The following is a 26661-nucleotide window of genomic DNA, read 5'->3' as shown; positions in this document are numbered from 1 at the left end:
CTTAAAAAAAAAAAGTTACAATGAAAGGGGGAAGATGATCGAAGAGAAAGTGTTGCAGAACTTTTCAAACGCTGTTCTTAGACTATGTCAATAGTGAAGGGTCTACATTATTTCAACAGCCCTACTCCAGGCCGGGAATAAAAATCAATTTCGGCTTCTCGGCTCCCCCTAGTGGGCATTTAGAGCGGTCCCAAGTGTTTCACTTTCAAAACCCCTAGTGAAGCCCCGTCCTCGAATGTAATTCAATCAAACGCAATTAGTTCCTTGGACTTGGATCATGTGCACACGTCTCTGCCTCCTTAAAGGCTGCTGCAGCTCCGAGTCTCCACAGAGCCCTGGCCTCTCTCTCAGTCAGGAGGCCTTCGCTGAACTCCTGTCATCGGCCGGCCACCGTGGGGAACTGAGAGGAACCAAGCATGTTCCTTGTTCCAGGCAGCGAGCCCAACCTTCTGCTCCACAGCCAGAATATTCTACCCACATGCTGGTCTCTATCTCCTCTCTTCTCCCGTCTTTTTTTTTTCTTTCCCCCTCACCTTTCTCCGTCTCCAGTAAGCTCCTTCCTCAATCCCTCCAAAACAGTCTTCCTCACACTTGCCAAACCGAAAAGCCCAGTCTGAAGAGCCAGGCTCTGAGAAGGCAGCAATGATAACACGAAGAACGTGGGGCTGAAGACACAACACCCGGGCACCATTAGGCAAATCCCGATCTTCGCCTGGGCCTGCTTCCCCGGCGCGGTGGAGACCTCCTCGGCCGACCGGGCCCAGCGCGGCCCGCACGCCCCCTCTAACCCCCACACGCCTGCGCTAGGAAGCCCCGCTCCGGGCTGAGGAAACTGAGGCTCGCAAGCTCAAGTAATAAGCGGCCTAAGGTCACGAAGCTGGGTTCGGCGGGGCAAACCGAGACCCTGACCTGGCTGGTCCCAGCGCCTTCTCAGCAACCCGAACTCTCCACCTGCACCGGGCTGGCCGCACGGTCGGGGCGAGCAAGCTGGGGACCTGGAGGCCAAACTGGCCTTCACCCGGAGCCTCTCCGGACCTAAAAGGGGGAGGGGGCGGGGGCGGGGGCGGGTCCTCAAGGTACTCTGAGGAAAGCTTCCTCATCCCGACCAGCAAAGCCCGGAGCGCAGGCTCGCCAGAGGCGCTTGCGGGAGTGGAAAGGAGCCTTAAAGGGCCCTCCGGCTCCGACAGCAGCTCCCCCAGGCCCTCCTTCCCGCGACCGTGAGGGCACGACGTCCCCCCCGGACCCCCCGCGGCCCCGGCCCCAGAGCCCGTGGGGGTCACTTCCTGCAGCCGCGCTCCTCCCAGCGGCCCCGTCAGCTTCCCCCGGGCCCGGACTGCGCTCCGGGCAGCGCCCTCACTCCCGCGGCGGCGGACGGCCCCGGCCCCGGCCCCCGCCCCCGCCCCCGGCGGCCGCAGGACGCACCTTCGTCCGACTCGCGGCCCCGGCAGCTGCGCTCGTCGTCCTCGGCGCTCTCCAGCTCCTCGTCCTCCTCTGGGTAGAACTCCGGAGCCGGCGGCGCTCCAGCCGGGGCCGGGGCCGGGGCCAACAGCCCTGCAGCGCTCATGTCGCCTCTGGCCGCGGCTGAGCGTCCCACCCAGCGGCCGCGGCCGCGCGCCCTGCGGACTCGACGCCCGCCTCGCAGCCCCCGGGGGAGCCGCCGAGCCGACGAGCGGGAGCCGCGGCCGCCGCGGGAACCCCTTCCCCGTCTCCGCCAAGCCCCGCCCCGCGCGCCCGCGCTCGGCAACGGGGGCCTCGCGCCGGCGGCGACTTCCGGGTCGTGGGCTGCCCGGGGACCGCCCGACTCCGTCATCCCTGGGGAGGAGACGCCGCCCGACGCCCCCTTCGTTTTAACCTCAGCGACTTCATCGCAGTCTTAAAAGTCCTCGACGGGCGGTGGGAGGGGCAGAGACAACGTTCTCTAGAGTTAGGCAAATCCTTGGACGTCCCTGGCCGCGGCTAGGACCCCCGAAGCTCGCTGGCCACTTCTGGAAATGGCCGCCAGGCGGCGCAAGGAGCCAGAACTAAAGCGAGGAGCCTTAGCGACCTGAGAGGCAGAGGGGTTGAAGGGTCCTGGGAGGTGGAGGTGACCTCCTTCCATTGAAACGGCTGAACGGCTTGAACCACCCCCTTTATAGGTTGGGAAACGCTGACATCTAGAGTTTTTGTGATCATCTCCCAGAGCCTGGCTCCTCCCCTAATTGGAGCTTTATTGAAAACGAAAAGGCAAAGATGCTGATATTCCATCCGTGGGTCAGCAAAAGGATGTTTTTCCCCGTCCGTGGGAGTCCTTTCTGTTTGTCTAGGTGTACTCAATAAGGTATTTCTCCAATTTTACAGATGAAAACGTTTACCTAAAAAATGGTAGCGTCCCGGCTGCCTTGTTTACATGATCACACCCAAGCGCCGTACATTACTGCCGCCTCATTTCTTAGAATATTAATTTTTTAAAAGGTGCTCTTCCCCACCCAATAACTTGCTAACAACTCCGAACTGAGCAAGCAGAACATTTTGCCTGCAGGAAGTTAATTACGCCGACATAAGGAAGGTGCTGTGTGGAAACTTAGAAAGGGAGAGAACTGGGGGAACTTGGGTGGTTCAGCGGTTGAGTGTCTGCCTTTGGCTCAGAGTGTGATCCTGGGGTCCTGGGATCGAGTCCCACATCCGGCTCCCCATAGCGAACCTGTTTCTCCCTCCACCTATGTCTCTGCTTCTCTCTGTGTCTCTCATGAATAAATAAAATCTTAAAAAAAAGAGAGAAAGAGAACTGAATACCCACATAAATTAATGCATATGATTCCATCTGAGTAGGAGACACTGTTATTAATGAACAAATTTAGGATGTCCCTTGTCTAGCTGTGGGTAACAAGAAAAGGGATGTTTATTTGTTTAAAGTACCCCTGCCCCCTTCATGTTGCTCCCAAGACTCCATAAAATAAGTAATTTATGAGTAGTAAGGCTGAACACAGATGTAAAAGCTAGGGTGGACCCCAGTATCCTGATTCTCAGATCCTTTGTGCTCAAATTCGTCTCTGAAGGGGACCCTGCAGAGTCTTCTCAAAGTGAAAAAAATTTATTCTCATCCCATTTATTTCAACATTTATTTTCTACCTTGTCTTAATGAAAATCTTGGTTCTGTTTGTGGGAGATTTTTTTTCCTCCCAGCAAAACAACAATTTGCAAACTGGACTGCTGCAATATCTTTCCATGAGTTCTGAGGTCTTCTGAAGCTCCTTCTAAGTAAGAGTCATTCTTGAGGCTCACTGTAGAGCCACCGTCTGTATTGAAACTAGGATTTTAGAACTGCCTCTTGCCCGAAGGATGAAGTCATTTCTATTTTTATATTAGATCACAGCTAACTTATTTGGAATCAGCTATATTGAGCAACTTGGGTTTCCATCAGAAGCAATAATCATAGACCAGAAAAAGCACCATTTTAGAAATTAGAGTTCATTGATATAATGAATCCAAAAAAAAAAATTTGGCTTCGTTGCTAATTGGTTTCTTCAAGATATGGAATTTTCATCTTGCTTATGTTTTCTTTCTATCTTCTGATTGCAAATAACATCTGTTAATGGTCATGCATTTTTTTATATGAATAGACACAACTGAACACTGGTAGTGAAAACTTACATTTCTTCAACCCATATTCCCAACTGCAGAATTGCTAGGATGAGCTCTTAATATATGTTCTTTAAAAGAAGGAGGACCTAGTCAAAAAAGTTCTGTCATGACTTCAGCCTTACCTGACCTTTATAATTGTTGAATATAATAATTTTCAGGGCTCCTGGGTGGCTCAGTCGGTTGAGCATCCAACTCTTGTTTTCAGCTCAGGTCGTGATATGGGCTGATAGGATCTGACCCAGCCTCGGGTTCCACACACAATGGGGAGTCTGCTTGGGATTCTCTCTCTCCCTCTGCCCCTTCCCCACCTCCTCTAAAATAAATAAAATCTTAAAAAATATATATACGTACATATATAAAATAATCTTGGATAGTCTCCCTGGACCTATAAAAAAATCAAGTTCCCCTAGAACTACCTTGAAATCTCTCCTCATCCCTTTCCAAAATGCCAGTCAACACTGCCCTGGGGCACCTGGGTGGCTCAGTGGTTGAGCATCTGGCTTGGGCTCAGGTCATGATCACCACAGTGTCCTGGGATCCAGTCCCACCTCAGGTCCCCTGCAGGGAGCCTGCTTCTCTCTCTGCCTGTGTCTCTGCCTCTTTGTGTCTCTCGTGAATAAATAATAAAATCTTTAAAATAACTAACACTGCTCTGGAAGCATCCACTTCAGAACTCACCCCAAATGAAGTCCTGCCAGCTTCATTTCCACAGGCTCTCTCTGCATACCCTATACCCAAATTCAAAGGGGAGCATTGTAATTTTAAAACACTAGGGAAAACACGTAGTGTTTAGAAAACAAATTTTGCCAGCAGGAGTTACACACAGGAGTTCATGATGGGAGAGTTTCCAGAGAGCAAATCTAACAAAGGCTTAGGATTGAATAGTGTGCCTGAAAGGAAACAATTTCTTCAAAAAATGCTGAATTGTCGAAGTCCATAAACTTTGGGGCTTATGAATAAGGACAGCAGATTTCGATTTTTGGTATTGACTTAACATATCCACTTTCAAAAAAAAAATAAAAATATATATATATATAGAAGGGCTGAGTGACCCATGCCCTTTTACCCCTGGCAGACGAGTCTCTCTGATCATCACAGGTTGCCCTTTGGCCATCAGTTCACACAGAATCATGACAACATTAGCCCTAAAAACGAATACGCTGACTAATCTCGCTGAAGCCTACCACACAGTTCCTGTTCCTACGGTAGAAATGATTATCAAAACCCACAAACTGATCATTTCTCAAGTTTGGTCCTTGTTCCTCCCCAAAATGAGCCCCAACGGTGCTGAAGGCTTTCCTGGCGCAGAGTACAGACCTCGTATAAAGATCTTCCCCTCCTCCAACAGCATTAAACTGACGTGTGTCCAACGCAATGCAAGGGCACCTCCCTTGCCAAAGATCTACAAGAACTGAAATCCAGGAACTATTTACAAGGCCGGAGTAAATGCACGCTGTATTAGTTGACGGCGCAACTACTTAGGGGACTAAGCCAGGACGGAAGAATGGAGACCCCCTCCAAGACTCCCCACACGGTGGGGCCCCGCCCCCGCCCCCGCCCCCACCCCACCCCGGAGTCCCAGGGCTCGGCCTCTGGGAGGCTCCCAAGAAAAGTGAAGGCTCAGAGGAGTGCCATGAACTTTGACCCCAGCGCCGCGCAAACAAGGCGGACCGCACCCCAGGCGGGCCCGCGGGGTAACTGAAGCTGCCAGATCTTCCGCGTCTGAGAAAACCCCGCCCCGTCTCGTCCCGCCCACCGTCAACTCCGCCAATCCTCAGGCGCCATCGGCGGCTCGGCTTCCCAGGCGCTTCCAATCGAGTACCTATGCCAGGCCCCAGGCCCGTGCCCCGCGGTCAGGGGAGGTCAGTAGAGAGCCTATTGGAGCCGAGCTGGGGGCGTGGTCGGGGGCAGGGGGCGGGCGAACTGAGACCGTGGGGCGGAGCGCGCTCGGCGCAGTCGGGTGCGATTGGCCACCCCTGGCAGGAGCCGCACCTCGGACAGCAGCAGCGGCGGCTGCGGGAGGGTCCGTGTGGCGCCCGGCGGCGACGGCGGCGGGGTCCTGCCTGAAAGAGTGGGACCCGACCCCGAGACCGCGGGCGGAGGCTCTGCGTGGCCGGACCCGGCACTCAACGACCCGACCCGGGCATCCTCCGGGGGACCAGCGGCAGAAGAGCGACTCGGGAACAAGTGTGGGAGAGGAAGCGGCGGAGGCGGCGGCGACGCCGGGCCCGGGGGTGGTGACAGCAGGTCTGAGGTGAGAGCACTGGGGCGCGGGACGGTGACAGAGTGAGCCGAGGCAAGGGGACCCTGGGCGGAGTGAGGTCCGGGAGGACTCGAGCGGCGGGAGTTCGGGAGAGGGTTTGTCGGGACTGGGGAGAGGAGACCCCGAGAGCTGCTGAGGTAGCGGGTCTGAGCGGGAAACGCGAGAGGGCTCGGGACGCGCTCTGAGGAGGGGGGACCCCAGAGGGCTCGGGACAGCGCCCTGAGGGGAGGGGACCCCAGAGGGTTGGGGCAGGGGGTCTGAAGAGAGGGGACCCCGAGAGGGCTTGGGACAGCGCTCTGAGGAGGGGGGACCCCAGAGGGCTCGGGACGCGCTCTGAGGAGGGGGACCCCAGAGGGTTGGGGCAGGGGGTCTGAAGAGAGGGGACCCCGAGAGGGCTTGGGACAGCGCTCTGAGGAGGGGGGACCCCAGAGGGCTCGGGACGCGCTCTGAGGAAGGGGGACCCCAGAGGGTTGGGGCAGGGGGTCTGAAGAGAGGGGACCCCAGAGGGTTGGGGCAGGGGGTCTGAAGAGAGGGGACCCCGAGAGGGCTTGGGACAGCGCTCTGAGGAGGGGGGACCCCAGAGGGCTCGGGACGCGCTCTGAGGAGGGGGGACCCCAGAGGGTTGGGGCAGGGGGTCTGAAGAGAGGGGACCCCGAGAGGGCTTGGGACAGCGCTCTGAGGAGAGGGGACCCCAGAGGGCTCGGGACGCGCTCTGAGGAAGGGGGACCCCAGAGGGTTGGGGCAGGGGGTCTGAAGAGAGGGGACCCCAGAGGGCTGGGGCAGAGGGTCTGAAGGGAGGGGACCCAGAGGGTTGGGCAGGGGGTCTGAAGGGAGGGAACCCCAGAGGGGCCGGGACAGCAGATCTGATAGGGGGACGCCAAGAGGAGCCAGGACGGAGGGTTTAGGAGTCGCAGAGAGCACTTGGGACAGGGGGTCTGGAGAGAGAGGACCCCGAGAGGGCTCGGGACAGCAGGTCTGACCGGGAGGACTCCCCTCCTCGAGAGGGGTCTGGACAGCGAGTGTGAGGGGGACCCAGAGACCGGGTCAGAGCGCGCGAGCGGAAGTGGAAGAGGGGAGCATGCCTGGATTGGGGTCGCTGCGCCGGGCGATCCGAAGGCTGGCGGCGCGCAGTGAGGGGACGCGTGCTGCCCCCAGGGTCCGCAGCCAGCGGATCTCCCCGACCGTGCTGCGTGAGACGCGGGACAGCCCGAGCGCCCGTGACTCTGTGGGCGAGTCTGGAGCAGGGATTATGTAATGAAACCTCCCCTGAGTAGAACTCAAGGGCTGGAGGGTCTGGCAGAAGCGCCGAGGTCTCGGCAAGAGCGAGAGACGCACTGCCCGACCTCTCTCCTCACTGGCCCCCTGGCTTCCGAGGTGTTCCTCAGAGTTTGGCGCGGATGCCTTGAAAGTGAGGGGCTTCGTCGACCTTGATACCTTCTCCAGAACCTGAAAACTTGGACAGGGCTTCTCCAGGCCACCACAAGCCAGTTGAAAGGGAAGGACCCATGTTTGGGATTTATTGGGATGTTGGTGGTGATAGACTCAGGTATTTTTTATTCCAGCTCAAGGAACTAAGATAGGTTTTAGGATTTGGCAGCGCTTTGGTATCAGTATTTACAATGCAGATTCAAAGGAGCTATATACACTAAGTTTGACTGTTTAACTTTGATGTCTTGGAGATACTTGGGAGGTCAAACTAAATTTTGAAAGGAGGTATTGGAGTGCCTAAACTGACAGCTCTTTCCAATTAAATTTCCCATCCTAAACGCTACCAGGATTGAGCTTTAGGCGTAATTCCAGGACAAGTGAAGGAGAGAGATAAGCCTGTTTAAACCAGACATTGTGCCCTGGTAGGAGGCAAGTGTGCATCTATTAAAATGCTGAAACAAAATAGTGGAAAGCCAGAGGGGGTGGGAATTGGGGGGCAGCTTCCTACTTTGATGGATGTGAAAATTAAACTAATGACCAGGCTAGTTGTTCATAGTAGTTAGGATATGTTAATACTGCCCTGACTACCTCCCAGATGTTCTCTTGACTGCACAAGCTTTGTCACAGTTGTACCAAGCAGTTTTGCACTTGAATCTTTTTACCTTTTTCTCTATGTGTTGCTCCTCCTCACCCCTTCTCTTTGTGACTGGTTTCTTTTCTATAGAAGCAGACTTAGAAAATGATGGTTTGGGGAAAATAAAGAGGAATGTCATTATCATTTCACAGTTACTTAGATATCTTCTTTGTTTCCGGTTTAGAATGTGTCTTATTAGAAGCTTTTTACCCTTATGTAGTAATGGGCAGCTTTAACGAAGGGAAAGAAAGAAATGCTGCTTTATTTCCCCAAGACATAATGGAGAAAGCTTACATAGAACTGCCTATTTAAATCCAAGACAAACATTACTGAAGTCATTTTCATCAGGGTGATAATAAGTAGAGGACATGTGTCATTTGGGGATTTTATTTGATATTACCTGATACAGAGCAGTTCTTATATGACTGCAGAGAGTGTGTAGCTGGATATGGTTATGAAAATTCCACCAACTAGAAGTCCTCCCCTAAGAAATAACAGGGACATAAGAAGAGCAACAACAACAAATACAAATTTAAAATATGACACTATGATTTATTTAAGATGTATTATGATTTTTTACAGTAAATATATTTTTCCAGAACTCTAGGTCAAATTCAAGTAAAAAAAATAAAGTTGGTTCATTCAAGGGGTTATTTACACAGTGCATAGATTCATTATGTAGTGCTTATAACTTATGAAACGGTCTGTGGAAGGATTGGGAATCTCAGTACCAGTAATTCTGCAAAGTAATAGAAATGTTTGAGCAGATGAGCTTTTTGATCATACTTGTTAGATCATTTCTGACTGGTACAGTGGTAGTTTCTTAAGACAGAACTAAATTAATTCCTTTTAAGAAAAGAAAATGTTCTGGTACTCCCTAGAGTGATGACTAAAGCAGTCATTTCAACCACATTACATTATGGTATTGATCCAGAGATGATGAAGAGAGATTCTTCATAATAGAATTTTTAGTGATAGAAAAGGCCTATAGTGACTTTTTTTATTCCTTGGGGTGATGAGTGGGTAAATAGGAGGGTAGGAATTGTATGGGAATTTATTTTCATTTATTTCACAAAATAGAAGGACACCATGAGAAACTATAAATATGTGAAGTCATTGAACCTGTGCTCATTTAAACGCTTTCTTTTCAATTAAAAAAATATACTGAAAAGAAATTAAGAAGGAGCTTCCCACTTCTAAGGGAATGATTGTAGCAACCACAGAATGCAAGTCCTTTTGATTTGTTGGAGTTCTTAAACTATTCTTACTCTTGGTTTAGCGGGATGCAAGTACTACCCAGTAGATACAATAACCCATTTTACACTTTCTTTACCACTTGAGTCATACACAATCAAACCATTGTCATCACAGAATCTACCTTTTGATAGCTGCTTTGGTTCAATATTTAAGGAACCAGAATAAATGTTCTCATTGCTTGACAGTATGCATATTGGTTGTTTTCAGTAGTATAGAGATGAATGAAAACTATTGATACTTTCATTTTAGAGTTTCCTTTGAAAGCATCTTTCTTTAATAATCTTTTCTTCTAGCCTTTGTTTCCTCCCTGCCCCCCAAAAGAAAATACACTGACAGACAGACAGAAAGCTTCTACCCAAAAGTGTTTTATGACTCTGCTAGGGGAAGACTTCTTTTCAGTCTTCAATGAGATTCAATGAGCTCATCTTCAATGATTCTGTCAACCAGTGAGGAGTTTTGAATAAATAGTTTTGAGTTGTGAGATATTATGCAGTTGTAGTTCAGAATAGGAGCTTTAGATTGTGATTATTTAGCTTTATCATTCATTTAATTGGTTGCTTTGTTATTTATGAGGATATATTAAAAGTTTCTTACTGTTTCTTAAACTCAGACTGAGTAAAAACGAAACATAAGTGGCATCTATCAGTCTAGCTGTCCTTATAGATAGGTATATTGAGTTTATGGACCAAAATGTGATCTAATTCATTTCTAAACTACAGACATCAAATTAAAAACAACAACTATTTAGAATTTTTAGGATAACTAGCAGGAATTAACTTGATCATTACAGCTATATGTTATATTAAATCTACCTAAATATTTTATAAATCAACCTAATGCGATTTTTTTTTTCTGTCTGACCTGAGATTTGTTAGAGACATTGAATCTAAATTATTTCTATTTTGTAATAGAATGACTTAGGGGTCAGTTTCTTGGTTTGTTTACACAGATCAGCCTCCTAACCATTGTCAGCTATCCCATACATACACATTTTTCATCTGTAGAATGAGTGAGAAAGAGAATTGGCCTTGGAATACTTTATATCTAGGAAGAATATTTTATGCCTAGGAAAACCACTCCCATTAAACAAAGAGGTGTGGCCCATGTGGCTTTAGGTACTAACATGAGAATTTACATGCTGGAGCCTAGTCTTTGGGGCCCTTCCACTTAGCCTCAGTGAAATGATGGATAGCAAATTCAACCCCACAATATACATTTTGTTATTCTTAATATTTTAGTCAATTATTGAAGTACCAATTAGAAGACTTCAGTTTTACTTCCATCCACTATTTCTGATGGACAATGGGATAACCCTTTATTTCCAGATTAAGCAAGGACTCTGGGCACCATGTTTATTTTTATGTTTCAGCTCTGTCTCATGACATACATAGGCTTATGTCCACAACAATCAAGGCTTATGACAATTCAAATAGATTTTATTTACCCGTTACAATAGATGGCACTAATTAAGGCAGAATGCTTTCTTACATAAACTAATAACCTAATAAGTGTTGGCAGTAGACACACAGAACAAAGTCGTAGTTTGTGTCCAATTTTCCATTCTGTTGTGGACATTAGCCTTTCTTTTTTTTTTTTTTTTTTAAGATTTTATTTATTCATGACAGAGAGAAAGGCAGACACAGGCAGAGAGAGAAGCAGGCTCCATGCCGGGAGCCTGACATGGGACTCGATCCCGGGACTCCAGGATCACACCCCGGGCCGAAGGTGGCGCTAAACCACTGGGCCACTGGGGCTGCCCTAGCCTTTATTTCTTGAAGAGAGTGTGTGTGTAAATATACAAATATTTCCAAAAAACACATACAGTTTTTAAATGATTTAGGTCAAGAATTAATGGCAGAGATAAAAAATTAACAATATTATGTTTCATTACCTTTATGTTTCTATTGTCTCTTGTGCAAAACTTCTCTTCTGTCATTGTATACCAGTTCCTTTTTTGCATGCATTTGTCTTTTACTAGCCTGTGAGCACTTCAAGGCAGAGCTGAGTAGTATTCATCTTTGCATCCCCCATGCCAAGTTTAATACCAGGCAGAAAGTATGAAGGATGCTCCATAAATGTGAATTGAATGAGTGAATTAATTAATGATGAGCAAATTATTAGATCATATTTACATTCACACTTTGTTTCTTATACACGAAAGAGACAGGGATTCTGTTGGAGCACATGAGTGAATGTTAGCATTATTCATCTGTTGTCTAAGAAACAGCATGATACGTTGGAAGGAGAAAGGACCTTTCACTCAGAGAGACCTAGGCATCTACTTTGGCTTTGTCATTATGCCAGCTGGCTTTCCCTGGGTAAATAACTTAAGTCTTAAGGCTCTCCATTAAAAACGACAAATACCCACCATTTGCTTCGACGTGGATGGAACTGGAGGGTATTATACTGAGTGAAATAAGTCAATCGGAGAAGGACAAACATTATATGGTCTCATTCATTTGGGGCATATGAAAAATAGTGACAGGGAATAAAGGGGAAAGGAGGAAAAAATGAGTGGGAAATATCAGAAAGGGAGACAGAACATGAGAGACTCCTAACTCTGGGAAACGAACTAGGGGTGGGGGAATGGGGGGGGGGACAACTGGGTGACGGGCACTGAGGTGGGCACTTGATGGGATGAGCACTGGGTGTTATTCTATATGTTGGCAAATTGAACACCAATAAAAAATAAATTTACAAAAAAAAGTCTTAAGGCTCTCCATTCTCTCATCCATCAAATATGAATACATACTTCACAGGATTCTTATAAGGAATAAATGAAGTTTATATAAAGTGCTGAGCACAATGACAAGCACATGAAAGTGTTTAATAAATGGTAGCTGCTTATTATTTTAATCACTTGAAACAACTTTTTATTGTTGTTTTCTATTGTTTTTGCTCTATTCCCATTATCTAATCAGTTGATAAATCCCATGGCCCCTGACTCCAAAAAGAATAATTAATAGATTCACATATGAGGAAATAGAGACAGTAAGAGTAAGTGACTTCCCAAGATCAGACAGTGGTAAACTTGACCCCTGTGACCTAGATTTGGTTTTCCAACTCACTACAGTTTCCACTTCATACCTCTCAGTGGTCTAAGAAGGAGCTAAAGGACTACTGTGATGATCTTGCAGTCTCTTTTATACGGTTGCTCTTACTCTACCTAAAGTACAGCTCTGATTTTGTCACTCACATGTTCAAAACTTTAATAATTCCCTATGGTCTACTGAATTTGTCCAGATTTATCAGATCTGTTTCTATTGCTCCTAATCTCTGTGTGTGTGTGTGTGTGTGTCCTGCACCCCAACCAGATGGGCCTACATACTGGTTGATTGCTTACTGATTTACCATCTCCAGGTCTTTGTTCCTGCCATTTCTTTTCCCTAGCATGCCTTCTGTTTCTTCTTTTTCAGACCTACTTTCATGCCGTCTTCCCTGAAGCCTTTTTTGATCATCCTCCTTGCTTCTCTTGCCTTGAATTCCTTAAGTACTTTGTATGTTTTCTTATTACATTAGTATTCCCTCTGATTTTACATTATAAGGTTTGTACTTGTCTTTCCTAGATGTCCGTCTTCTTGGTTTTAAAAGGATGGTGTCATACACATCTAACTAAGTATCTTGCACCTATTATCTGCTCAGTAAATATTTGTTGAATTGTATTAAATTTAAATACTTATTTTAGGTTCAAAAATAATATTTAAATATAACTGTTGCTCCCAGTGAAGATAACAGAGAGAATTCTTAAATGAAACATTCCCTCCTGACCCTGGCAGTTGGTAAATTCAATGCCAATGCTACCAAGGACTGGAAAGTTGTATGCTCATATTTGGCTTGATAATATTCCCGAAAGTGAATTTTGACTCTTGAGTGTTTGGGATTTGTTATTTTTGTTTCCTTACGTGTTGTTTTTATCTGTAAGGAATAGGTTCTAGCTTCAGGTCTTCGGAAGTTTCCAAACTTTCTCTGGGTATTAGCAACAAATAAAATAAGATTTCCTTTCATTTGCAACAGAAGATGGTCACTTGAGTCAAAGGTAGAGTCTGGGAGAGATCTAACAGTTTGCTCTTCCAGAGAAAATTCCTTACTTTGTGACATAAACAATTTGCAACTATTAACAGATAAAATTATTATTATCTCTAACTTCCATATTGTATTCTTCTCCACAGTGCTTACTACCTTCTAACATACCAAATATTTTATTTATTTATCTTATATATTTACACTAGAATGTAAGTATGAAAGCAGAGAGTTTTGTTCTATTCATTGCTGTATCCCAATTCATAAAACAGTGCCTACCATGTAGAAGGTATTCAATAAACACTGAATGACTAACTAGCTCAATTTGTCTTTGGGAATTCCTCCAATTTGTTGGCTAAAAAGACGGTTTTGTTATTTTAAACATGCAAAGTAAAATCCTAAGGAAGTAAGATATAGCTTAGAAGAGTAGTTTATCTGTATATCTTACTCTCTCTGGATTTTACATTTATCTTTGAGCTGCCTTGAATTTACTATATTTTTGTTTTATTGATTTCAAACAAATGCCATTCTTGCTACCACACCATACATCCAAGACGACTGTGTCTCAGTCTGGCTAAAATCGAAGAAAACTGTTCATTGTAACAAAACCCAATGGACACTTGCTAGCACAGCTCTTAGGCATTAAAGAATAGTAAAACCAAAATTATAATAAAATTCAGTATAGAGGCATTATCCCCTTAAAATCACTTCAGCTGTTTTTCTTAGGTGGTAATATTAACCCTGAAAATTGGTCAGTCAAGCTTCTGATATTATCAGTTATCAGTTTTCTGCATATATAAGTGATTGGGGTTGAAATGTGCTTTAAGCCTGAATTAAAAGAACTTAGTCACTGGTGACTCATGATGAGTTTTCCCTTTTCCCTGCTGGAACATATGCTATTGCCTCCAACTTGGCTTTTTTGAAACATTGAAAACATAAAGAATCCTGCTTTTGTGTACTATGTTCTGGAAAAGTTCTTTTAGGTTTAAGGTGAGGGCCTTAATTACGATGTTGTATAGTAATGAGCTCTACATTTGACTTTTCAAATTCCCATACAATTTTTTTTAGTCACTGACTTTATGGAAGTTTTCTCATCATATATGAAATAATCAAAAGTCTACTAGATAGTGTGTGAATGACCACAAGGACTTTGTCTGTTTTGTTCATTACTATATTCCTGGTGCCTAGAACAGTGCTTTGTACAGAGAGAGGATTTTCATTTTTGAGTGAAGTCACATACATTCTTAAAAACAGTGCATCTTAAAAAAGTAATGAAAGTCTGTTGAAATGAATTTTCTCCAGCCCTGTTGAATTAAATAATCGTCAATTCAAAATCAAGCTATTGGGGGAAGCTCTGGAATTAGCCCAATGTAGTTCTACCCTAATAGTTCTTAGCATTGATTGTGCCAACCTGAAATCTTCAGTGGTTCACTTAGAAAAGGAAGAGTTAAATCGGCAACACCCAAAGGCACTTGCACCTGTGGGAACCAATGGGCGTCCTAACAGGAAATACTTTTAGCTTGCAATACCCATAGTAGTGTGCAGCGCCCAGGACATGCTGTTTTATCTGCAGTTCCTTATTAGGATTGTACATTTCTTCAAGGTTTACATATATATGTATATATGTTTAAAAGAGAATGCACTTTAAATTTGAAAACTAAATTGTGGATGGTTATTTCCATTTTCTTCATTGTCAAGGAATTGGTGAGTTGTCTTCCTTTAAGTAAGTTCTTTCTTTACCTTCTAATGTTCTGTCCCCTGAAACTTGACGGTAGCATACAGGGAGGGGGGGAAATGGAGGGTACGTCAGTGTAAAATAATTAAAACTTAAACTGATATTATTGTCAATAGGAATAAGCAGTTCTAATATTTACATGATACCGTGTCAGTAGCTATTGGTAGAATTTCATAGATCTTTACATAAGATGTGTTTAGCTCGACCAAGTTTTTCTCTTTTGTAAGGACCGGGGGCGGGGGGGGGGGGCGGAATTCAGTGAAAGTTTTTAGAAAGTTCTTTCCAAAATGTCAAAATGTAAAGCTGTATACGTTAATGTAGAGCTGTTAACGTTAACTCTCTGACCAGGAAGTACTCTCTTGAAGCCTCATTTATAAAACTGTGTCTATAATAACTTCCTTTCTCGGAATGAAGGTGCTGATAGCGTGGTGTTGTTCTTACAACTTAAGCTGAGCTTAGTTTTATCTTTCCTAATGAACAAGAGGCGGCTTTTTAAAGAAAGTCATCTCTGGGGCAATCTTACTTATTGCTGGAGCTAAATAAAGAATTTTTAAGGTTTTTAGTATGTTGGATTGGAGATGTAGGACATGCATTTGAGAAGATCTGTGAGTAAGCTTACTTTTTGTTTTACATTTAGCATTTTATTATAAATATGGTTTGTGTCTAAGCATTGCTAATAAACTTTGTTGAATTTCATGTGAATATTTATGGCTTTAGCTCAAAGTCCAGCTGAGAGTAATCAACCTCAAAAATCACTGGATTCCTATGTTCTATTTATTTTAGTTTGTAGTTTCATATTATACAAATAAATATGAGTGAGAACTTTTTCAGAAATTGATTTTTTCCCTTTTTCTGCATAAGTAAGGTAAATACTCAGCTGCAAATAAAATATTAAAATCTTGTCAGAAGAGTCTCTTAAACAAAAATTTTAGATATACTGAAGGCTATTTTTATTAAATGAATAGTTTGTGTTTATGATTGATATTCCTGTAAAACAGTATTTCAAAATGAATCTGCTCAAAATGGCACACTATTCATCCTAGAGATCTTAAATAATATCAAGGCCACGTCCTATTTTTCTTCTTTTCCAGAAGGGAAATAGAATAGAACACAGAGCAGTTTCTTGAACATAATGCCAAATTTAGAGACAGAAAAGTCAGAAGATAGGATCATGTTTATCTTGTTTTGTAACTTTTTTGTTTTAATACATAAGATTAGTTACTTATTAAAATATAAAAATAAGATATCTTAGCCATGAGGTAATAATTTATGGCACTACTCTAGTCCATAAAATGAAATTAGATGAAGTAGAAAAGTAAATAATTTAACAGTTTGTATGTTGAAAAAGTAATGCAAAATATTTCATTAGCAAAGAAAGCTGCCTTAATAGTTTCTTTACTAATTTCTCTAGGCTCTTTAAAACAAGGTTGAAATGAAATGTATATAATCCTGACTTCCAAACTCCTGATACTTTACGTGTTAGATGTGTAAATCAAAGCCTTACAACTGTAGGTAGGATGAATTTTCATTTCAGAACATCGCAGTAGGGATACCTGGGTGGCTCAGTGGTTGAGCGTATGCCTTCGGCTTAGGCCATGATCCCAGGATCCGGTATCCAGTCCTGTGTCAGGCTCCCTGCGTGGAGCCTGCTTCTCCCTCTGCTTATGTCTCTGCTTCTCTCTCTGTGTGTATCTCTCATGAATAAATAGAATTAAAAAAAAAAAAAGAACATTGCAGTAGATATTACTGATTTGGGAACTATTCCTCTGATATGTAAGAAAATTAAAACTTTCAAATAATCTTTGAAATGTGATATTTTACAATGTGTTTTTTAAGATTTATGAATATAAAACACTTAACATAAGTTGTACTTTAACTTCAATTTTCATGGTTCAGGAGGCCTTTTTTGATTGTTCTATCAGCACCACAAGTAACCCAATCATAGCTGGGGTGAGGGTGGGGCAGAGGAAGTAGATGGAGCTTCACAGCAGTGACAAGATTATTGCAGATTATATGGCTGCCTGCCAAAAGGCCACTAGTTGGAAAAGTGGAAGTTACTAACTGCATCCTATTAATTTGTACATATTTATTTGTAACCATTTTTAACTGTTTGCTGGTTTCACACTGATGATGAGTATTAAACTTCTGACTCACTTAATATGTGCTTAATGTTCTGTTCTTTAGTTGGTCATATTCCTTGCGTACTCTGCAAAGATCACACTATTTTGTGGAAGACTGTGTGTTAGCAGAAAAAAAGGGGGGGAGGGGTGCACAGAACTTTAAACCTTAACTGTTTTGCTTTCTAGTTAAAAGTGTTACAGAGTTAGGGATGCTTGAGTAGCTCAGTGATTGAGCATCTGCCTGCGGCTCAGGGTGTGATCCCGGGTTCCTAGGATCAAGTCCCACATCAGGCTCCCCTATAGGGAGCCTACTTCTCCCTCTGCCTGTGTCTATACCTCTCTCTCTGTGTCTCTCATGAATAAATAAAAATCATTAAAAAAAAGTGTTAGAATTAAAATGTAAGGCATCCCATCAGATTTGGCAATTTCTGTAAAAATACAAATAAAAATAATGTCTTGTGAAGGAAATTGTAGTTCTCAATTATATTGGTTCAGTTTGAAATTGAGATTCCTACTGTTTTCAACATACAAGAAAGCTTTGTAGAGGAAATATGACATCTCTGCCCTGATGCATAAAGAGGGAATTACAGTGGAGAGTTATTTTTAGAGGTGTCTTCTTATGAATATATTTTATGTGATGAGAAGTATCTCAAAGTTTAGTTTCTGTTTCAGGGTCGCTGGCAGAAGTTAAAAAGGCTGTTCAGGTCACTGGATATTCTATTAAGAAAATACTTTTAAAAGCATTCTGATGTCACCAGCAAGCAGCCTAGTTAGTCTTGAGCTGGCTGATCTCAGTGATAGCATTTTTCAAAAATGTAACCAAACTGAGAAGATATTGAGATGCTATCAGTACCATCAAGTAGTAATATAAGTGTCCTACTAAAAGAGGGGACAATTAATTTCCATTTCATAGCAGTGTCCTACTCCTTCAAGAAAAGAGTGCACTGTTTTTAGTATAAAGAAAGATTATAAGTGATTCGAGAAATCTGTTCATTGGTCTCTGATAGCTCTTAGATGTCCCTCCCTAATTCTTGTACAGTGAATAACATGTCCAGGTTTTATTACTTTTGGTCCCATATGTTTTGAGGCTGGCAGTTAATTTTTTTTAATTTTTTTAATTTATGATAGTCACAGAGAGAGAGAGAGAGAGGGGCAGAGAGAGAAGCAGGCTCCATGCACCGGGAGCCCGTCGTGGGACTCGATCCCGGGTCTCCAGGATCGCGCCCTGGGCCAAAGGCAGGCGCCAAACCGCTGCGCCACCCAGGGATCCCCGAGGCTGGCAGTTAATTAACAGAGCATATCAGCTGAACATGTCTGCCTCTTACACCTCACCAGCTTTGTGACCTTATACAAATCCCTTAACTCTTGAAGCCTTGGTTTCTTCAACTCTAAAATGGACACAATCATAGCACCTACCTTATGGATTATTGTGAGGATCAAGTGAGATTACATATTAAAGGAACAAGTTTGGCTGCACATTATAAAGGGAGATCTCAGTGAGTGATAGTAGCTATGGTTATTTTTGCTGTTTTTTTGGACATTTCAGTTCTTATTCACAGTCTACCCGAAGATGATTCATGGGAAGAGATATAAAACAATACATGCAATCATGTATAGATAATAGAATCAGCCTTACTGGGATCCCTGGGTGGCGCAGCGGTTTGGCTCCTGCCTTTGGCCCAGGGTGCGATCCTGGAGACCGGGGATCGAATCCCATGTCGGGCTCCCAGTGCATGGAGCCTGCTTCTCCCACTGCCTATGTCTCTGCCAATCTCTCTCTCTCTGTGTGACTATCATAAATAAATAAAAATTAAAAAAAAAAAAGAATCAGTCTTATTATGGTAGAAGTATGTAAAAATACCATGGGAGGGGGCACCTGGGTGGCTCAGTCAGTTCAGTGTCTGCCTTTGGCTCTGGTCATGATCTCAGGGTTCTGGGATGGAGCCTCTGCATTGGGTTCCCTGCTCAGTGGGAAGATGGCTTCTCCTTCTGCCCCTCCACCCCAAATAAATAAATAAATCTTTAAAAAAAAATAAAAAGCACCATGGGAGCACTTGAATGAAATCTATAGGTCTTATTTATTTATTTCACTCTTACCACATTATATACTTCCTATCCTCAGGGGAGAGGGGAAACAAGGGAAGAGTCAACTGTAGATTTAATTCATTAGTATAAAAAGTTAATGTGCCAAATTCAGCTTTAGCAACATTTTGTTGCTGTTTTTCACTTCAGAGAAATTTCCTCCCAATAGGATATAGCACAGCTTAGGAAAGCAACATGGCTAAGTGTTGATTTTGTCATTAATTTTCTCAACAGTTTGTTTTCTTCTAACTGGATCACCATCAGATAAAGTTAGGACCATGTCTAAAGATTCTAGGTCAGCTCAAAAAAAAAAAAAAAAGGTTGGGTTTTTTTAGGAATGTTGTTCTAGTTTGGTTTGGTTTTACTTGGGTAAAACCACACAATAAAGAATATGCATTCGAGTATAAAGAAGAGTGTTTTCTGGTTTTGTCTTAACATCAGGGGTTGATACCAATAGTGGGTCAGTTAACTTTATGTATTGAAAAACAACGAATTTTTACATTAGCAGATTTTCATGGGGGCTGTGTTAACAAAGCAGATGTGAGATTGGGGTGGGCACCTGCAGTAAAGAAAGCAATGAAACTACTTATAGGGTATTTGAAAAACATTTAAGGTTTGTGAGTATATTTTTAGTGTTGGAAATTTCCAGATTTTTTTTTAAAGATTTATTTATTTATTCATGAGAGAGAGAGAGAGGCAGAGGCACAGGCAGAGGGAGAAGCAGGCTCCATGCAGGGAGCCCGATGTGGGACTCCATGACCACGCCCTGGGCCGAAGGCAGGTGCTAAACCACTAAGCCACCCAGGGATCCCCATCCAGATTTTAATCTATAGCGCAACCCCTTTACCTGGTTGGCAGCCTTTGCATTAGTCTGTATCTCATTCTTGTTTCTGATACCCCCTAATTTTATAGTCTGAAGGCCCAGCATGTTGCTGCTAGAAAACACAGTTTCTCTGTGCAACTGTCTTACTTAGACCGTTAGGCCCTCATCTCTGGATTACCACAGTTGCCTTCCTCAATTTCTGTCTGTTTTTTTCCAATTCATCCTGATTAACCTTCTTTAAATGCTACTCCTCCCCTTTTCAGAAAGCTTCACTGGTTCTATGTTTCTGCTACATTAAATCTAACCTCTTCTGCTTGACTTTCAGCGTCCTTTCTAATCTGTCCCACACTACTCATCCAGCTTTATTTCCTATGTTCTTTGGCCTCTTCTTTCTGCTCTATTGAAGTCAGTCTGTTTCTGCAACACACCATACAAGTTTAAATCTGCACCTCTGGTTCTCTCCTTCATTCAAAAAGCCCTCCTTCCTGGGGGGACACCTCGGTGGTTCAGTCAGTAAAATATACAACTCTTGATTTTGGCTTAGGTTATGATCTCAGGGTTGTGAGATCGTGCCCTGCATTGGACTCTATGCTCGGTGTGGAACCTTCTTAAGATTCTTGGTCACCCTCTGCCACTCCCTGACTCAAAAAAAAAAAAAAAAAAAAAAGGCCCTCCTCTGCTCTCTCTGCCTATTCAAATTTTACCTTTTCTTCAAGATCCTGTGTAAAGTTCACTTCCTGTTTGAAGTAAAATCAATTTTGCTGCAAAATCCCAGATTTTTAAATTAGCAAACCATCGAACACAAATGTGCATAGTATCTTAAATCATCCAGTCTTATCTTCACTAATGATGTGAACACTTTGAGTACAAGGACCATGTCATACACTTAAATCTTTCAGAGTTCCTAGCAGAATGCTGAGGTACCTGACCTTCATTTGAAGAAAAAGAAAAGAAAGTAAATCTATTTCATCCTGCCTATCTAAAGTCGAGTCAACAATCCTAGTATTGAAGAGACCTGAATGTTTCTCCAATTTGAGTCAGGTCTGTCACTTCATTGACAAAAAAATGTGAGGCAAATGAAGACAATTTTGTAACTGATTATAGATTGACATGTTTGCTTTTCTTTATAAGAAATTATGTGTATATATAGATATTCATATATATGTGTGATTTTGTTTCCTTTATTAAGGAATGAGATAGCCAGCTACTCTCAGAGAAGTTTAGTTTTGGTATTAACAACTTTCCATGCTGTCACTATAGATTAAATATGATCAATAAATTTTATGTAATCAAGGAGTATTCCTACCCAATTCTTTAAGTGACATAAGTGTAAATGTCTAATTTTAGGCTGTGTGAAGGGATGTTGAAGTTAATTACATATGATCCCTTCCCTCATAAAACTGTTAATTCTATTAGGGAAAAATATATATATACTCAAAAGCTTAAACATAAGAATACTTGTTAGTTCAAGTGGATGCCTATTGCTTTAATTTTTAGTCAGTCTCTTGTCTTTTGAAATGATACATGCTGGGCATCCCCAGTGGCGCAGCGGTTTAGCGCCGCCTGCAGCCCGGGGTCTGATCCTGGAGACCTAAGATCAAGTTCCGCGTCGGGCTCCCTGCATGGACCCCGCTTCTCCCTCTGCCTGTGTCTCTGCCTCTCAGTCTCTCTCTCACTCTCTCTGAATAAATAAATTTTTTAAAAAAGCTTAAAAAAAAAAAAAGAAATGATACATGCCTTCTTGTATTGATGCCAGAGACCATATAGGACGAAGAAATGAAAGAAAATTTTAAGAAATTCCCCCATCATTATTTTTCCAGTTTATTGAGGTATAATTGACATGTTAGTTCAAGGTGTACAACATAACTTATGTATATATAGTGAAATGATCACAATAAATTTAGTTGACACCAATCACCTCACATAGTTACAAATTTTTTCCATCACGAGAATTTTTAAAATTTACTCTCTTAGCATCTTTCAAATATACAATACAATGTTAATTATTATCACCATGCTGTACATTACATCCCTAGAACTTATTTATCCTATAACTGTAAGTTTTTACCTTTTGATCACCTTCACTTAATTTCCCCCTATCTTCCACTCACTGCCTCTGACAACTACCAATCTGTCTCCAGTATCTATGAGTTCAGTTTTTTTAGATTCCACATACATACAGTATTTTGTTTCTCCTTCTGACTTATTTCACTTATCATACTGCACTAAAAGTTCATCCATGTTACACAAATAGCAGGATTTCCTTTTTTTTTTTTTTTGGCTAATAATCCATTGTATACAGATACTACCTTTTCTTTATCCATTCATTCATTGATGAACACATATTATTTCCATGTCTTGGCTATTATAAATAATGCTGCAGTGAACATGGGAATACAGATATCTTTTCAAGATAGTGATTTCATTTCCTTTGAGTATATATCCAGGGGTGGAATTGCTGAGTCATATGGTGGCTCTGTCTTTAATCTTTTGAGGAGCCTCCATGTTTCCATAATGGCTGCACCAATTTACATTCCCACTTGTTTTTAATGTATGCTTTCCTTTGTATTGATGCTAAAGAGCATAAGGGACACCCAAATGAAAACTTTTAAAATACAAAATGTTTTACATATGTAAAAGTATGGATATTTGGAAATGTCTAGTTAATGCTTTATTTTTTAAAATACTTTATTTAAATATTTTACTTATTTATTCATGAGAGAGGCAGAGATATAGGCAGAGGGAGAAGCAGGGTCCTTGCAGGGAGTCCGATGCAGGACTCATCCCAGACTAGGATCACACCCTGTGCCAAAGGCAGACACTCAACCACTGAGCCACCCAGGTGTCCCAAGTTGATGCTTTAGAATTTGTTTTGATGCTTGGTTTTAGATACTACCTTTCATTTCAAAGATTAAGGTTCAATAACTCTGTGAAGTATTGTACTGTTAGTGCCCACAGAATAAGTGCTATAAGTCCAAGATGCCATTCAAATATAACAATAAAAGCTGGTTATCTAACTTACCAATGATAAAAAGCTAAAATTATGGGCTATTCAATACAGTTTATTATTTTAAAAAACTATTTTACAAAATAACAAGGTTTTTCATTTATAAAGGGCTTTAGAATTTATATAATGATTTCACATTATTTCATGAGTCTCACAACTTTGTGAGGTATTATTCTCACTTTATAGATGAGGATTGAGGCTGAAAGAAGTGATGTACTTAAGATCACACAGCTAGTCAGCTAGTAAGTAAGTGGCAGAGTTAACTTAAACCCAGATTTGCTGATTTAAAGGTTAGACTTCTTTTCCTTTAAACCACAAATCCAAATTGAGTTATTTGGGGGATAAAACTCAGTTTTTTCCTTTTTCTAGTTAAGATAAAGTTCACATAACATAAAATTTGTCATTTTAAAGTTTATAATTCAAGTTTTTAGCATATCCACAATGTTATGCAACCATCACCACTGTCTAATTCCAGAACATTTCCATCACTCCAAAAAGAACCCCTGTACCTGTTAGCATCCCATCTCAATTACCCCCATCCCTTGGCAACCACTGATTTTCTATCTCAATGGATTTTCCTACTCTGGATACCTAATATAAATGGAATCATAAAATATGTGAATTGTCTGACTTCTCCACTTAGCATGATGTTTTCAAGGGTCATCTGTGCTATGGCATGTGTCAGTGCCTCATTCCTTTTTATGGATGAATAATACTCCATTAGATGGATAGGTCACAGTGTATTCATTCATCAGTTGATGGACATTTGAGTTATTTCCATTTTTTAGCTATTATGAATAATGCTACTCTGAACATTCATATGCAAGTTTTTGTGTTAATATGTTTCAGTTCTTTTGGATATATACCTGGGAGTAGAATTTCTCATAATTATTCTTGTAAAATAATTCAAATGGAAGTGCTTTGAAGTTATTTCTTTTGAGTTCTTTATTCACAATTGTCACACACATATGCACAGAATGGTTTATTTCGCTAATTTGTTTCCCACATCTGTTCTTCAGAAGTAAGGCAGAGGCAAACTCTAGCTTAGATTTTGGACAAGAAGTCTCTAATTCTAAGTGAGTGTAGCCTGAGTTCAACACTGCCTGCTACATTCATGATACTGTGGAGTTCAAATAATTCAATAGTATTTCTTTTGCTAGTCATATTCAATTAATGGAATTAAGAAATGTCCGTGTTCTTTCAAAGTAAGGCAGAATGGCATCAATGCCACAAGAAGTACTTTCTATATATGAGAAACAAAGAGATTACTTCCGCACTAGGGTGATGGAGTAACTTGGAGATAGAATTTGAGCTGAGTCTTTAACATTGGGTAGTTTTTCAGCAGGTGCAGTAGAGCATAATCTGTGTATTTCTTAGCCTAGTTCAGACATTGTGAATAAAATATAGGATACTTAGGGACGGTGGCAAATCAAAGGCCCTTGAATCCTGTACAAAGAGATTTGAACTTTGAACATTCAGTAGTGGAGAGCCATTTAAGGTGCTTGAATAGAAGATACTGATGCAATCAGAGCCTCTGAAAGATGACTCCTTCAATAGTTGGTAAAGCAACCAAAAGATAGAAAGGGATTTGGGATGAGGACTTGGACTGGTAATGAGGTTCTGGAATTAGGACAGCCTCAATGCAAAGAAGAAAAGCAGCTTGTGAGAGATTTAGTGAGGACATTGGCAGCTTGAGTGAAATAGCTGAAAGCATAAGAGTGAATCAGATCAATAAGAGAAAGTGCAGCGAGAAGAGAAGGGGCCCAGTATAGACCTTTGTGTTAAGATGTGAGCAAAAGAGGACAAGCCAAGAAGGTGGGTTGGAAAGAAACTTCTAAGAGGAAAGTGCCACACAAGCCAAGAAATAAGATATTTTTCATAAAGGTTATGAAAGGGTACGACCTGAGAAGGATCCTGTTGGAGACTAGGAAGTTAGAGCTAGTGAGTCCTAGGGAAATAAATAATAAATAGAATCTTCAAAAAAGAGAAATAGAAAATATCTTGAATTACCTCAAGCTTATGTAGAAAGATCAAATTCTGTCTTTCCATCTTATATTAATATTCACTTTTTTATCTGTGTACTGAACATCTTTGCCAATTCTTTTAAATGTGCTTTCCTCTCCAAAACATAGGAGACCCAATATATAGACTACCAGTTATGCTTGTTGAGTCCATTTTTCTACTAATTTTTCAAGATGTGTATTTTAGTGTTAATATTGGCAACTCAAGTACAGTATTTAAAAGTTCATAGTCCTCAGTTTGAATTTTTTTTACATATTTTTTTCTAAAAAATGCCCCAAACTAATATTATTGTGCTTTCTGTAGAATAGAAACTTGTTAGTGATCCATTATAGTGTAGCAAGCACTGTGGAAACATTGTAATCTGTACAATATTTTTTTGGTTAACAGTAATATTGATGAAAAAAACAGTAATAATCATGAATAGTCATTCCTGTTGTAAGATGTTGCAGAATTAGTTCCTTATGAGTCCTGAAGTTTGGAGTTCCCAGCAAGAACACTTGTTGGTAAATGAGTAGAAATGGAAGCAGGTATCTATCTCCCTTGTTCCCATTAATATTTTCTCCTATTCTCTACAAAATGGTGGGAAGTCCTTGACCCAAGATAGCTCTTAGGTAATTTTTAACAACTATATAAATAACATATGCTTTTCATTTTAACAAATAGAAAATATAGATGAGTAATTAGAAAGTAAGTTATCTTCTATACTCAAATATATTTTGACATATAACTTCCCAGACTTATTTTAAAATATACTTTTTTTAATGTAGTGATTAAGGGGACACCTGGCTGGCTCAGTTAGAAGAACATGTGACTTTGAACGTGTGAGTTCGAGCCCCACATTGGGTATAGAGATTACTCCAAAATAAAATCATTTAAAAAATAATGATTAAGAAGGTTATATTGCATTATTTTATGGTTTTATAAGCTGTTTTTTAACTTCAACAGCAGTATATCATTATACCACATAAATAATCATATTTCTATGCCCAAATGTATTGTTTCCATATAATTTCCTTTTTTTTTAAGATTTTATTTATTTATTCATGAGAGACAGAGAGAGAAAGAGAGAGAGAGAGACATAGAGGAAGAAGCAGGCTCCCTGCCAGGATCCTGATGTGGGACTCCATTCCAGGATCCTGGGATCACAACTTGAGCTGAAGGCAGAGGCTTAACCACTGAGCCACCCAGGCATCCTGCTTCCATATTTTTATTTATTTATTTTAAATTTTTTATTTATTTATGATAGTCACACAGAAAGAGAGAGAGAGAGGCAGAGACATAGGCAGAGGGAGAAGCAGGCTCCATGCAGGGAGCCCGACATGGGATTCGATCCCGGGTCTCCAGGATTGCATCCTGGGCCAAAGGCAGGCGCTAAACCGCTGCGCCACCCAGGGATTCCCCATATTTTTTTTTAAACCAGTATTACTTTATGGATATTCAAGGTGAATTTTTTTGGTTAGTTTTTATTCTTAGAATTTATCCTAAATAGCTCCTTAGTTTTTCATCTCCATTAAAACTCTAGATTTCTTTACAGTCATAGAAGATTCTACAGCAGATGGACCATAAGAACCTGATTTCCAAGATCATGGTTTTTGTTTTGTTCTTTTAGAGTTTCTTAAGATTTTATTTTATTCATGAGAGACACACAG

General features: G+C 41.8%; 3 protein-coding genes across 4 annotated transcripts in view; 1 reads left to right on the top strand and 2 right to left on the bottom strand.

Annotated features, from left to right (window-relative positions):
* SUDS3 (SDS3 homolog, SIN3A corepressor complex component) overlaps nucleotides 1-1601 on the bottom strand; it is a 32706-nt gene extending 31105 nt beyond the window's left edge. The window contains exon 1 of the mRNA XM_038575268.1: nucleotides 1423-1601. Within this exon, the coding sequence (XP_038431196.1) occupies nucleotides 1423-1564 (142 nt within the window). The 5' untranslated portion in view covers nucleotides 1565-1601. The remainder of the gene's footprint in view (nucleotides 1-1422) is intronic.
* A 3895-nt stretch (nucleotides 1602-5496) lies between these two features.
* Nucleotides 5497-7391, bottom strand: LOC119877623 (proline-rich protein 36-like). Its single transcript, XM_038576089.1, has 3 exons — nucleotides 7319-7391; nucleotides 6967-7119; nucleotides 5497-6596 (listed from the first exon to the last, which is right to left on the bottom strand). The coding sequence occupies exons 1-3, from the start codon at nucleotides 7389-7391 to the stop codon at nucleotides 5497-5499; spliced, it is 1326 nt and encodes a 441-aa protein (XP_038432017.1).
* TAOK3 (TAO kinase 3) overlaps nucleotides 5588-26661 on the top strand; it is a 185311-nt gene continuing 164237 nt past the window's right edge. Inside the window, exon 1 of one of the 2 annotated variants that reach the window (XM_038575265.1) lies at nucleotides 5588-5875. The gene's annotated coding sequence lies outside the window, so the exon portion shown is untranslated. Of the gene's footprint in view, nucleotides 5876-15381; nucleotides 15564-26661 lie in introns of those variants that run through there. The other variant, XM_038575266.1, reaches the window with a different exon arrangement.

This window comes from Canis lupus, chromosome 26, assembly GCF_011100685.1.
Source record: "Canis lupus familiaris isolate Mischka breed German Shepherd chromosome 26, alternate assembly UU_Cfam_GSD_1.0, whole genome shotgun sequence".
Taxonomy (NCBI): Eukaryota; Metazoa; Chordata; class Mammalia; order Carnivora; family Canidae; genus Canis; species Canis lupus.
The sequence above is the reverse complement of the archived record's forward strand: the minus strand, read 5'-3'. Positions and strand labels throughout refer to the sequence as shown.